Source organism: Thalassophryne amazonica, chromosome 3 (genome assembly GCF_902500255.1).
Source record: "Thalassophryne amazonica chromosome 3, fThaAma1.1, whole genome shotgun sequence".
Classification (NCBI taxonomy): Eukaryota; Metazoa; Chordata; class Actinopteri; order Batrachoidiformes; family Batrachoididae; genus Thalassophryne; species Thalassophryne amazonica.
The window spans coordinates 66,428,189-66,442,611 of NC_047105.1; the positions used below are offsets into that span (position 1 = coordinate 66,428,189).

Sequence of the window (14,423 nt, forward strand, 5' to 3'; positions counted from 1 at the left end):
GCGGCGGTGCCGCATGGCGCAAAGCAATGCCATCTCAAAGCCGTCCTTTGAGACCAACACGGAGGTGGTCAGAAATTGTCCGAAAATTCTAATTTTTTGAAACAAGAGTCTTTATTGGACCTTTTTAGAAACCCACCAAAACAAACAAACAACAACAACAACAAAAAAACAAAAACCTTTTTTCATATATGAGTTTTTATTTGTATCATATTTGCTACATTGGGCGTTCTAGCATAAAAACATCCATTTTAAATCTGCATTTTCTTCGGGAAATTACTGTGGATCACTTGTTTCAGGCAGCTATTATGAATGTCTCATCTGAAGGCCCTCTGATGTATAAGATACTGACATCTGGTGGTTTGTCTGTGTACTACAAGTATCTCATTGTATACGATGGGTTTTTTGGGGAGAAAATATCACACTGATGAAGCAGACATCTCAGAAAATCTTGTATCAAATATGATACACTTGGCATTATAGGATTAAAGCATTGGAGATCATTGTAGATGAACAGCCTATAATTTTTTTGCACCTGCGTATAAGTTTTCCCCTCCAATCAACTTTTTAATCAAACTATGCTGTTCTTCTGAATAATGTCTTGAACGTCCCATTTTCCTCTTCTTCAAAGAGAAAAGCATGTTCAACAGGTGCTGGCTTCATCCTTAAATAGGGGACACCTGATTCACACCTGTTTGTTCCAAAAAATTGACGAACTCACTGACTGAATGCGACACTACTATTATTGTGAACACCCCCTTTTCTACTTTTTTTTTACTAATAGCCCAATTTCATAGCCTTAAGAGTGTGCATATCATGAACGCTTGGTCTTGTTGAAACTGCTGGCTAAGGCTAAGCGTAAATTTGGTAAGATTGTAATTCACGTCGGCAGTAATGACACCCGGTTACGCCAATCGGAGGTCACTAAAATTAACATTGAATCGGTGTGTAACTTTGCAAAAACAATGTCGGACTCTGTAGTTTTCTCTGGGCCCCTCCCCAATCGGACCGGGAGTGACATGTTTAGCTGCATGTTCTCCTTGAATTGCTGGCTGTCTGAATGGTGTCCAAAAAATGAGGTGGGCTTCATAGATAATTGGCAAAGCTTCTGGGGAAAACCTGGTCTTGTTAGGAGAGACGGCATCCATCCCACTTTGGATGGAGCAGCTCTCATTTCTAGAAATCTGGCCAATTTTCTTAAATCCTCCAAACCGTAACTATCCAGGGTTGGGACCAGGAAGCAGAGTTGTAGTCTTACACACCTCTCTGCAGCTTCTCTCCCCCTGCCATCCCCTCATTACCCCATCCCTGTAGAGACGGTGCCTGCTCCCAGACCACCAATAACCAGCAAAAATCTATTTAAGCATAAAAATTCAAAAAGAAAAAATAATATAGCACCTTCAACTGCACCACAGATTAAAACAGTTAAATGTGGTCTATTAAACATTAGGTCTCTCTCTTCTAAGTCCCTGTTGGTAAATGATATAATAATTGATCAACATATTGATTTATTCTGCCTTATAGAAACCTGGTTACAGCAGGATGAATATGTTAGTTTAAATGAGTCAACACCCCCGAGTCACACTAACTGTCAGAATGCTCATAGCACAGGCCGAGGCGGAGGATTAGCAGCAATCTTCCATTCCAGCTTATTAATTAATCAAAAACCAAGACAGAGCTTTAATTCATTTGAAAGCTTGACTCTTAGTCTTGTCCATCCAAATTGGAAGTCCCAAAAACCAGTTTTATTTGTTATTATCTATCGTCCACCTGGTCGTTACTGTGAGTTTCTCTGTGACTTTTCAGACCTTTTGTCTGACTTAGTGCTTAGCTCAGATAACATAATTAAGATAATTATAGTGGGCGATTTTAACATCCACACAGATGCTGAGAATGACAGCCTCAGCACTGCATTTAATCTATTATTAGACTCTATTGGCTTTGCTCAAAATGTAAATGAGTCCACCCACCACTTTAATCATATCTTAGATCTTGTTCTGACTTATGGTATGGAAATAGAAGACTTAACAGTATTCCCTGAAAATTCCCTTCTGTCTGATCATTTCTTAATAACATTTACATTTACTCTGATGGACTACCCAGCAGTGGGGAATAAGTTTCATTACACTAGAAGTCTTTCAGAAAGCGCTGTAACTAGGTTTAAGGATATGATTCCTTCTTTATGTTCTCTAATGCCATATACCAACACAGTGCAGAGTAGCTACCTAAACTCTGTAAGTGAGATAGAGAATCTCGTCAATAGTTTTACATCCTCATTGAAGACAACTTTGGATGCTGTAGCTCCTCTGAAAAAGAGAGCTTTAAATCAGAAGTGCCTGACTCCGTGGTATAACTCACAAACTCGCAGCTTAAAGCAGATAACCCGTAAGTTGGAGAGGAAATGGCATCTCACTAATTTAGAAGATCTTCATTTAGCCTGGAAAAAGAGTCTGTTGCTCTATAAAAAAGCCCTCCGTAAAGCTAGGACATCTTACTACTCATCACTAATTGAAGAAAATAAGAACAACCCCAGGTTTCTTTTCAGCACTGTAGCCAGGCTGACAAAGAGTCAGAGCTCTATTGAGCTGAGTATTCTATTAACTTTAACTAGTAATGGCTTCATGACTTTCTTTGCTAACAAAATTTTAACTATTAGAGAAAAAATTACTCATAACCATCCCAAAGACGTATCGTTATCTTTGGCTGCTTTCAGTGATGCCGGTATCTGGTTAGACTCTTTCTCTCAGATTGTTCTGTCAGAGTTATTTTCATTAGTTACTTCATCCAAACCATCAACATGTCTATTAGACCCCATTCCTACCAGGCTGCTCAAGGAAGCCCTACCATTATTTAATGCTTCGATCTTAAATATGATCAATCTATCTTTGTTAGTTGGCTATGTACCACAGGCTTTTAAGGTGGCAGTAATTAAACCATTACTTAAAAAGCCATCACTTGACCCAGCTATCTTAGCTAATTATAGGCCAATCTCCAACCTTCCTTTCTCTCAAAAATTCTTGAAAGGGTAGTTGTAAAACAGCTAACTGATCATCTGCAGAGGAATGGTCTATTTGAAGAGTTTCAGTCAGGTTTTAGAATTCATCATAGTACAAAAACAGCATTATTGAAGGTTACAAATGATCTTCTTATGGCCTCAGACAGTGGACTCATCTCTGTGCTTGTTCTGTTAGACCTCAGTGCTGCTTTTGATACTGTTGACCATAAAATTTTATTACAGAGATTAGAGCATGCCATAGGTATTAAAGGCACTGCGCTGTGGTGGTTTGAATCATATTTATCTAATAGATTACAATTTGTTCATGTAAATGGGGAATCTTCTTCACAGACTAAGGTTAATTATGGAGTTCCACAAGGTTCTGTGCTAGGACCAATTTTATTCACTTTATACATGCTTCCCTTAGGCAGTATTATTAGACGGTATTGCTTAAATTTTCATTGTTACGCAGATGATACCCAGCTTTATCTATCCATGAAGCCAGAGGACACACACCAATTAGCTAAACTGCAGGATTGTCTTACAGACATAAAGACATGGATGACCTCTAATTTCCTGCTTTTAAACTCAGATAAAACTGAAGTTATTGTACTTGGCCCCACAAATCTTAGAAACATGGTGTCTAACCAGATCCTTACTCTGGATGGCATTACCCTGACCTCTAGTAATACTGTGAGAAATCTTGGAGTCATTTTTGATCAGGATATGTCATTCAAAGCGCATATTAAACAAATATGTAGGACTGCTTTTTTGCATTTACGCAATATCTCTAAAATTAGAAAGGTCTTGTCTCAGAGTGATGCTGAAAAACTAATTCATGCATTTATTTCCTCTAGGCTGGACTATTGTAATTCATTATTATCAGGTTGTCCTAAAAGTTCCCTGAAAAGCCTTCAGTTAATTCAAAATGCTGCAGCTAGAGTACTGACAGGGACTAGAAGGAGAGAGCATATCTCACCCATATTGGCCTCTCTTCATTGGCTTCCTGTTAATTCTAGAATAGAATTTAAAATTCTTCTTCTTACTTATAAGGTTTTGAATAATCAGGTCCCATCTTATCTTAGGGACCTCGTAGTACCATATCACCCCAATAGAGCGCTTCACTCTCAGACTGCAGGCTTACTTTTAGTTCCTAGCTTTTGTAAGAGTAGAATGGGAGGCAGAGCCTTCAGCTTTCAGGCTCCTCTCCTGTGGAACCAGCTCCCAATTCAGATCATGGAGACAGACACCCTCTCTACTTTTAAGATTAGGCTTAAAACTTTCCTTTTTGCTAAACCTTATAGTTAGGGCTGGATCAGGTGACCCTGAACCATCCCTTAGTTATGCTGCTATAGACTTAGACTGCTGGGGGGTTCCCATGATGCACTATTTCTTTCTCTTTTTGCTCTGTATGCACCAGTCTGCATTTAATCATTAGTGATCGATCTCTGCTCCCCTCCACAGCATGTCTTTTTCCTGATTCTCTCCCCTCAGCCCCAACCAGTCCCAGCAGAAGACTGCCCCTCCCTGAGCCTGGTTCTGCTGGAGGTTTCTTCCTGTTAAAAGGGAGTTTTTCCTTCCCACTGTAGCCAAGTGCTTGCTCACAGGGGGTCATTTTGACCGTTGGGGTTTTACATAATTATTGTATGGCCTTGCCTTACAATATAAAGCGCCTTGGGATAACTGTTTGTTGTGATTTGGCGCTATATATAAAAAAAAAAATGATTGATTGATTGATTGGATTTGTGAGAATCTACTGAATCTACTGGTACCTTGTTTCCCATGTAACAATAAGAAATATACTCCAAACCTGGATTAATCTTTTTAGTCACTTAGCACTACTATTATTCTGAACACTACTGTGTGTGTGTGTATATATATATGTGTGTGTGTGTGTGTGTGTGTGTGTGTGTGTGTGTGTGTGTGTGTGTGTGTGTGCGTGTGTGTATAATGCTCAAAAACTTTGGGAACCACTGACCTTGACTGCTATCGTTGTACCTTCAGTTATACCTTGAATTATTTTGTCTTCAGAGATTGAACAGATCGAGGCCATTGCCAAGTTTGACTATGTGGGACGGAGTCCGAGGGAGTTATCCTTCAAGAAGGGAGCCTCTCTGCTCCTGTATCACCGAGCATCTGAAGACTGGTGGGAGGGCCGCCATAATGGTGTAGATGGTCTCATCCCACATCAGTACATCGTAGTACAAGACCTGTAAGTAATGAGGGCTGATACTTTTCTATTCACTAGTTTTTTCTTTTGATATTAAATTGTCTTTGGGGAGATTTGCCACTAAATGAAACTTATACCTCAAGTGATTATCATCCATCAACCTGATGTTGGAGTATTGCTTTCAACAGCTGTTATACGCCTTAAGCCCTTCTATTGAAGGCCAGAGCTGAAGTTTGATAGCAATACCTATTACACCCCCCACCCCCAATATTTTGACATCAGCCTTGTGGCACCATAGCTTTGCTGAACTATCCAGCATTTGCAGCCATAACCTCTACTTTTGGTCATTTGGTTCATTTGTGGAACCTGTTTTTTTTTTTTTTTTTAAGCAAAGAGCAGACAGTATACCTGACTAGACAGACACAAAACCAAATATTTTATTTGCCTGGAATAAGATCAGGTGTGGATGATTTTACAAGCAGTACCACTGAATATTATTTGGCCGGCTCAGTTGTTTAACTATTACACCACTGCCATACTGACTTCACTCTATGCAAACGACACACTATTTCACAGGGTTTCCTGCTCATTGTTTATTTCATTTATTATTACTACGTGGGTTTCTTCCAGTCACTCCAGTTTCCTCCCACAATCAAAAACATGCTTATTTTAGGGTCTGTTCCGTTCTCTGCCCCTGACAAAGGCAGCGTCCCTACAAGTGTAGTTGGTCCCCGGGCGCCGGACTGTGGCTGCCCACTGCTCCTAGTGGTTGGATTGTGTCTAACTGTAATGAGGATGGGTTAAATGCAGAGGACAAATTTCAGTGTATGTATGTATATATGTACAATGACAATAAAGGCTCTATTCTATTAACTTTCTTAAACCGCTATAGAATTGTCAGTTGTGCATCTCCTCAGTAACTGGTGTTTTGATGAGTTGGGCTCATGATGGACATGATGCTCTCAGATACCTAATCCTGCTCTAGCTGGTGTGCTACCTGTGACACCTACAGCTTCCTTTAAAGCTAGCTGAACATAAAGAAATGCATTCATTGGAACAAAAATGTTGCAAATAATAAAAAACTCGAGCTTTAGTCAAGCTCCGAGGTCCCTGCTACCTGATTTTGGTTACTTTTAATATACTGTCACAAATTTCCTTTATGTCCTCACCATATTCCCACCTTCCATTTCAGAGATGATGCTTTCTCAGACAATCTCAGCCAGAAAGCAGATAGTGAAGCAAGTAGTGGACCACTGCTGGACGACAAGAGCTCATCCAAAAATGATATTGCTTCACCATGTGAGCAGTCGCCTGATTATAACTTTGGAGGAGTCATGGGGAGGTAGCCTCAATTTCAAATTCACATCTTTCTGAGATTGACTTCTGTGTTCTTGAAGTATCTCATCTTTGACTTTTGCCTGATGTGCTCGCTCTCCGTAGGGTACGGTTACGGTCTGATGGAGCTGCAATACCACGTCGGCGAAGTGGCACAGATACCCACAGCCCAACCAGGGTGGCTGACACTCCACCAAGAGCCGCAGCATGTCCCAGCAGCCCACACAAGATGTCCATCAGCAAGAGCCGCATGGAGAGTCCAGAAAAGAGACGATTTGGAACCTTTGGTAGCGCAGGCAGCATCAACTATCCAGAGAGGAAGGCTTATCCCGAGGGCCACCCACTGAGACCAGCGCCTGGGGCCACTCGCCACAGTAGTCTCGGTGACCATAAATCACTGGAGACTGAGGCTCTGGCTGAGGTATATCTGCACTCAAACATGGCACATCTGCTTAGAATAAAGGAAAATGTATCATCCAACTTCTGTTAAAACAGCACTGCAAAAACTGTCCCTCTTCCTGATATCAAGCCAAATAATCCGAGATCTAGCCAAATTGTCTTGTATTGAGGCCAAAAAATCTTCCAATAGGATAAGAAAAATTTACTTGGTTAGAATTTTCAAAACTAGCAAAATGTCTAGGCACTGAATAATCAAAATGTGCCTTAAAACTAGACAGAATTCTTATTTTAAGCTTAGCCTCTGTCTTAAAATGCTTGGATGATTTGAAATCCATTGCCTTTCCTTGTTACTGGTTAAATACAGCTTGATATTATTTGGAAAAACTTATCAAGAAAAAGTAAGATGCATTTTCCCAAAAATAAGACATTTTTTTCTTATGTAAAAAAATGCTTGAGAAGATTATTTTTGTATTTAGACAAAAATTAAGTCAAATTTTCTTTAAACAAGTCTTTTTTTTACTTTCTTAGATATCAGTTTTTGCAGTGAGATTTGAAAGTATTGTGCACAATTACTCCTAAGGACCAGGTCACACAGCACACAGCGACAGCTGAAACAAGGAAAAAAGTCACAAAGTCACAAATCATCGAGAAAAAGTGAACGAATGAGCTGGCACTTCTCTCATCACTAAAAAGCGTGCACAGTGCAGAGTGCACAAAAGATCGAAACAAAACTGAAACTAACAAAAGAAAAACAAAGTGAACGGTGACCTTGACGCTTTAAACAGAATCAAAACAAAACATTCATGATGATGTGACTTGACAGCGGGTCTCAGACCAAGTGCCAGCTTGTGATCATGTCTGCACTCTCCACCGCACCTGCAGGTGCGAGATCTGGTTGTCTTGACAACAGGTTTGTCTTCAGAACAACAACGTGCACACGCATATACGTTCCAGCCACAAACGGCATGCAAACGTGCACAGTCATTTGTGGCGCACAGCCGTTTGTGGCTGTGCGCACAGCCTCTCCAGCCACAGACGGCTGCAACGTGCATGTGCACATGCACGTTGGAACCTGAGACAGTGGCAACATGCGTAAATAGTTAAAGTAGTTGATCCAACGTTCTTGCCGCTATTCTTTCTATATGAAAACGTCACTTTTCGTCCCACACATGGATGAGTCATCAGTAGGGTGGTTCAAAAAAATAAAAGTTGGAAATTCATTACTCTCACCCCTTCATTTTATGATGCTTTGGGAAAAAAGAAAGCCTGCCAAATATTTTTGTCATACATTAATATTTAGAGGTAGCACATCATAGCTGAAGGTTGTAAATATATCAATTATCGCTGCCCGAGTGCCCGTGCAATAGGTTATCCATTATCCAGTATCTAATCACATCACTTATAAAGAGGATAGAAGTTAACCACCTGAGTGTAACTAAAGTATAATTTTATATTCAATTTAAAACTATACCTGGGTTTAAATATTTCTCACAAACAACATAGTTTCAAAAATGTTATTTTAGGCTACAAGCTGAAAATTTTGCTTCAATTCACAGCTTCTTTTCTTTCAGATCTTTGGTGATGGTGAATCTAACATGAGATACATGTAAAAAGAGACACTTGCTGACTTAACATGCTTAACCATTAACTGGAAACTTCAGTAAAACATGTCAGCTACTAGAAGTAGAACATTTGTATACCTTAAGAAAACTGTCCATGATGCTGCTGTGACCTCTATAGACATGGCAATTCCTTTTTGGGAGAGAGCTAGAATCCCACTGAGGGCAAAGCAGCATCTGATCACAAAGTTAGAAAAGGTGTTCGGAAAATGGAAAACATTGAAAAAGACCAAGAATCGCAATACAGACAAGCAGAAGAAAGATGAAACAGTGTTTTGTGAATCTTTGGAGGACTTGTTTGACATGGCACATCAGGATGTCCTAACAATGATAAAGTTTGAAGATGACAGACGGTTCCTACTTGCTCAGCGAGAGAAAGGTAGAGGATATAGATAAAATACAAACTGCCAAAGAACAAAGAGCAGAAAAAAGGAAAGCTGCAGAAGCAAAATACAAAGAGAAACTGGAGGAGCCTGGACCATCTAATGTCTCACTACCTGACACTGTCTCCAGCCACAGTGAAGAGAACACAGAGAGTCCAGATGAAGAATTTGTTATGCCAGTGCCACAAAAAGCCAGTAAAATTAAAGCTGTTGTAACACCAGGACTTGCAGCAGCATTGGATAGGACCAAAACAACAGACAGAAGTGCCACCTATATTCTGACTGAAACGGCAGCAAGTCTTGGTCATGATGCAAGCAACTTAAATATCATTATCATGTAAAGGATGTTCTCTTATGTTACACAGCTGTATAATTGGTTCTTGTGCTGATTCATACATTTTTGAATATTAAGTACTGCAAGACATAAAGAATATTATTGTTTGGAGCTAGATCAAAATATATGTGGAAATATATAAAGCATAGACTTATTTAAATTTATCAATAATGAAACAGTATTTCATCAATAAAATGAAAATGCAATGTTTGACTGTTACAAAATCTTCGCTACCCCAGTATGTAGGTATTGTAGGAGCATGATACATGTACGAGAAGAACTGCATCTCACAATTCATGTTTTAGTGTTAACTATTTTATGGGATATGAAAAGATTTGATTTTCCAATGTATTGCAATAATTTCTGTCCTGACATATCAATATTAAACTGACAGAAATAATTTGGAAATATCTGGAAATTACCATACTATATGACAAAGTTATTGCGAGCAAAATCTTTAAGGGCTGTGTGCTACCAGTAAAAATTATTAGAGTTTTATGAAATTGTACATGATGTGTTTTTATGTTAGGTACAACAAATTTAGAGGGTGAGACTTGACGTTTTTTGAAAAAAAATTTTTGACCATTTTTATGGACCACCCTAGTCATCAGCGATACATGGATGTTACGTTCGGCTCGTCGGATCTTTAGCTATTGATCCGTTCACATATCGTCAATGTTCGTGCAAGACGTCAGACTTGGGATGAAGTTGCACGACAGTCAAATGGAACGCTGATGGTACGGGAACTACGCAAACAATGAGGAACCATCAACACAGAAAGCAAAACGGAATATGGACGAATTAAGGATTTGTTCACATCCAAGCTTCCTGCTGCAGCTGTCAGTCTTACAGCAGCAGCAGCTGGGACTTTGAATAAATGTCAGGGTCCAGCTACATCCAGGAGATCGACATGACAAGGAGGTCCAGAGGTGAATAATAAGCTAAAGTTCTCCATCAGCTCATGGCTGTAGCCACTGCATCCCTACACAAACTGATGGTGTCCTGTTTGTATTGTGTGGCAGTTGTTACTATTTTCATCTGTCCAAGTAAATATTGTTCAGTGCATTGCCAAAATTTAGCAGTTGTAATCATGATCAGATGGGTTTTAATAACCCATCAAGTAGCCCAGTGTGTGTGTGTGTGTGTGTGTGTGTTCTTTCTTGATAACACTATAACTCAATATCAATATATGGGAGACACTTTATACTTACACCATAGGTACCTCCGGATGGGTATAAAAGATGTTTAGATTTAGGGTACTTGGTTGCATATATTTACAAATAAATGAGTATGAAGTATTATTTTTCTCAGAAACACAGTAACTCATTAACAATACATTATAGACATGTCTTAATTACACAGTAACATACGTAGGTACACCCTCAGGAAGAGATGAACTGGTTAGATGTCAGGGTTGTTTGGTGCATATATTTACACAATAATTAGGCTGACCTAATTTTGTTTCATGGTGGCGGGGGTACAATATCTCAATAAAAGTGCATGCAACAATACATTTTAGACACTTCATTCTTACAACATAAGTATAAGAGCAGGTTAGATTTCATGGTTGTGCAGTAAATATATTTGCATATTCATGAGGACAATGCAATTAAGCACTTAATACTCATCGGTACAGCAAGAGGAATAGAAGGGCTGTTGAGTTTCTAGGATTGTTTGGTGTATATTTGGACCTATTGGTGTCAATAAACAATTTTCCTCCCTAATCGCCAACTGGGCAACGCAGTCTCGTTTGAGGGCGGGCGCTAAAGGGGTAAAATATTTTGGATATGACATAATTTCTCTGCTTCCGGGGACAAAAACATGGCACTTTCTCTGACACGTTGGCCAAATTGTAAATGTGTAAATGCAAAGAAAAAGTGGCGATGCGGTGGAAAGTCTGCATGTGTTGCGGTTTGTTCATGACCCGGAGCTCTAATGCGTCGAGGCGTTTGTGCAGGCGAGAGAATGTTGCTACTCTGGTTAGCTGTGCAGGCTAACACTTACTGACACGACCTCTGCCATTTGCCTCATCTTCTCTTCTCCACTGGGAACCGAAAAAACTGCACTTTTCGTGACTACTTCGGTGATTGCTGCTGAAAACAAAACGGTACACCATTTTCCTGTGTGAAGTTATACTGTGTATATATTGTGCAACGGGAGCGGCTGTCCCTGTAAGTGGTCAAATCTCACGATATCACGCAGGGTTCAAACAAGACTGCACTGCCCTATAATCAATAATGCTTTGCGTTAGGCTTTGTATTCAGAATCTGTGAATGTTTTGATGAAACAAATGGGATGATTAATACAAGTATACTAATTAGGGGCATTTGCAAAAGTCATTCCAACAGCAACAGTTCAGTAGTGCTTGATAAATATTTTATATTTAAAACGTGTATATGTGCAAGTGTGTATGTAATGTGTTCACGCATGATATGATGATATGTCTACATATGCTAATTAGAATGCAAATAAATTGTTATTAAGGTTACAGGGTGCCTTTGTGGGATATTAGCAGTGGTGGGCACAGCTAACCAAAAAGTTAGCTTTGTTAACCGCTAATCTGCTAAATGAAAAGTTAACTTTCATAACGATAAACTGATAAAGAAATTTAGCGGAAGCTACAGTTAACCGATAACCGCTTACTTTTAGTATTGACTCCGGTACACTATCAGCTACTGACAAGCCAATTTTGAGTCTAAGCACCGCCAACGGTTCTGAGTAGAATCAGAGGCAATCACAAACCCAACACAAACAATGTGTCAGAGCTCCTGTCTTTGTGCACCCTGCCCAAGGAAGAGTCATTTACATTCACAGCATACAGTGCTCCAGATGTGGGCAAAAGGCACAAACAGAAAAGCAGGTTTGACTTATGGTTTTGATTTAAGAACCAAACTAATTTCGGACGGTTTATTGATATTAACATTAACTGTCAAGTGAAAATATCACAAATATCTTTTAGTTTTAAAGTAATGCACTAATTCTGAATGTTTGATCATTAAAACTCAGATCCCCAACGGCATTATGGGAAATTGAGCCTCCTGATCACTGGTTGGTTGGTTGTAAAAAAAAAAAAAAAACAACACACAAGTTACTGATGTGTGTGTTGTTTTTTACAAATAAATCTGTATTTGAAAATATGTTTTTTTTTTTTTTAAAAAAAGGCATTTGCAAAACTGAAAATTCTGTTTAAGTGTGATACAGGAGCACACAGAATGGCGACCATATGACAGTTGGATGGCGGTGTTCTATGCATTTTGGGTCAAAATGCATAGAACACCGTCATTTACTGGACGGGAGTGTAAATGGCATCCAAGTGTCATACGGTCACCAATCGGTGTGCTGTATCACACATAAATAGACTTTTCAGTTTTGCAAATGCCTTCTTTTTTTTTTTTTTTTTACAAATATTTATTTTGTGATATTTTCACTTTGTAAAAATGACAGTTAACGTTAATATCAATAAATCATCTGGAATTAGTTTTGTTTTTAAATCAAAACCATAAGTCAAACCTGCTTTTCTGTTAATGCCTTTTGCCTCACATCAGGGGCCCTGTATACTGTGAATATAAACGACTTTCTTTTTTTCTTTGTAGCAGCCAGGTAGCTGGGTCGCTTCTGCTGGGGTTGGGTTGAGCTCAGCTCCTCACAGTTGCCTGACTGCTGCAAGACACAACAGAGAGGATCTAATGTGTAATTTTAGGGTTTACAAATGTTTTTGACTGTTCAGCTTCACTTACTATGCCAGCAAAAAAATGTTAGCGGACTAAAGTTAGCAAAACTAAATTTAGCAGAAGCTAACAAAAAATTAGCTTTGCTAATTAGCGGTTGGCAGATTAGCAGAACTGTGCCCACCACTGGGTATTAGATAATTCAAGTATTTCTTCTTGGATATCTCAGTTGACATGTGAGTTATTTTAGACTTCATATTTATTTGTCCTGTGCTAGGACATAGAGAAGACTATGACTACAGCTCTCCATGAGCTAAGTGAGCTGGAGCGTCAGAACACAGTCAAGCAGGCTCCGGACGTGGTCTTGGACACACTCGAGCCAATGAAGAATCCCGTGAGCTCTGAGCCTGGAAGTCCACTCCACACCATTATGATCCGTGACCCAGACGCGGCCATGCGCCGCAGCAGCAGCTCCACATCTGAGTTGATGACTACATTCAAGCCTGCACTCTCTGCCAGGTTGGCCGGGGCGCAGTTGCGCCCGCCTCCTATGAGGCCGGCGCGCCCGCCTCCGACGCAGCACCGCTCTAGCAGCTCCAGTTCTTCGGGAGTTGGGAGCCCTGCTGTAACTCCCACTGAGAAGTTGTTCCCAAGTAACACTACAGCTGCTGGCGCCAACATGAATTCAGCTAACGATGCCGCGGATAAGTCTGGCACCATGTAGCAAGGGTGGAATCTACAACACACTAAAGGATGTAAAGCTTTTAAAGTGTGTGGAAATGTGTGACAAGCAGATAGGGACCTTTTCCTCTGTTCTTTCTGCCTGATTAAAGGAATTAATTCAGGAAGCTCCTGATGTGAGCCTGTTACCATAGTGATTAAACGGTAGAAGAAGCTGTAGCGGTTTGATGGCATAAAGCGCACGTCTCTTGGAAACTTGATTTAGTACCGCAAACATGTCTAAGAAAATAGGTATTTCAGTTTTACCTCAATTTCAACAAAATCTGTGGCCATATTCTCGTCTCAGAGATACAGTTAATGCAAGTGAAGCAATACTTGTGTTTAATTCCACCCAGCGCAGTTTGTCCAGATGATCACTCAGTCATTTCTATCTGTGTGTATAAAACACCTCATCATGATTTTTACCTTTAAGCTCATAGGAGAGAAAAAAAAATACTTGAAGTTACCAAAATTTCTGTTTGTGTTACAAAACAGTGGATGTTCAGCAAAAGTAACCACATAGTGACATCATTTTTTCTGCATGCAGGATCTGGAGAATGTAAGGTATTAAAATGACTACTTTGCATTGTGGGGTTTTCTAATATGGTCAGCGGGCAGGCTGGTTATTAGAATGACATATTCACCTCAAACCTCACTTATAATAAAAACAACGTAGAAAATTCCATATGGTTGACAAAAATTGGCTATATGATGATTTAAAGTTTGCAGTTCTTTCTCTCATTGTATCTGCCATCGCTTCCACTACTAAAGATAATCCCCTCACTCTTAAACTGTACAAATCA

The 14,423-nt window shown here is 39.7% G+C and overlaps 1 protein-coding gene across 2 annotated transcripts in view; it reads left to right on the forward strand.

Annotated features, from left to right (window-relative positions):
- srgap3 (SLIT-ROBO Rho GTPase activating protein 3) overlaps positions 1–14,131 on the forward strand; it is a 295,005-nt gene extending 280,874 nt beyond the window's left edge. For both annotated transcript variants that reach the window (XM_034166608.1, XM_034166609.1), the window contains exons 19-22: positions 5,024–5,204; positions 6,355–6,504; positions 6,603–6,918; positions 13,178–14,131. In XM_034166608.1, the coding sequence (XP_034022499.1) occupies positions 5,024–5,204; positions 6,355–6,504; positions 6,603–6,918; positions 13,178–13,624 (1,094 nt within the window). In that variant the 3' untranslated portion in view covers positions 13,625–14,131. The remainder of the gene's footprint in view (positions 1–5,023; positions 5,205–6,354; positions 6,505–6,602; positions 6,919–13,177) is intronic.
- The last annotated feature ends 292 nt before the right edge of the window (positions 14,132–14,423 follow it).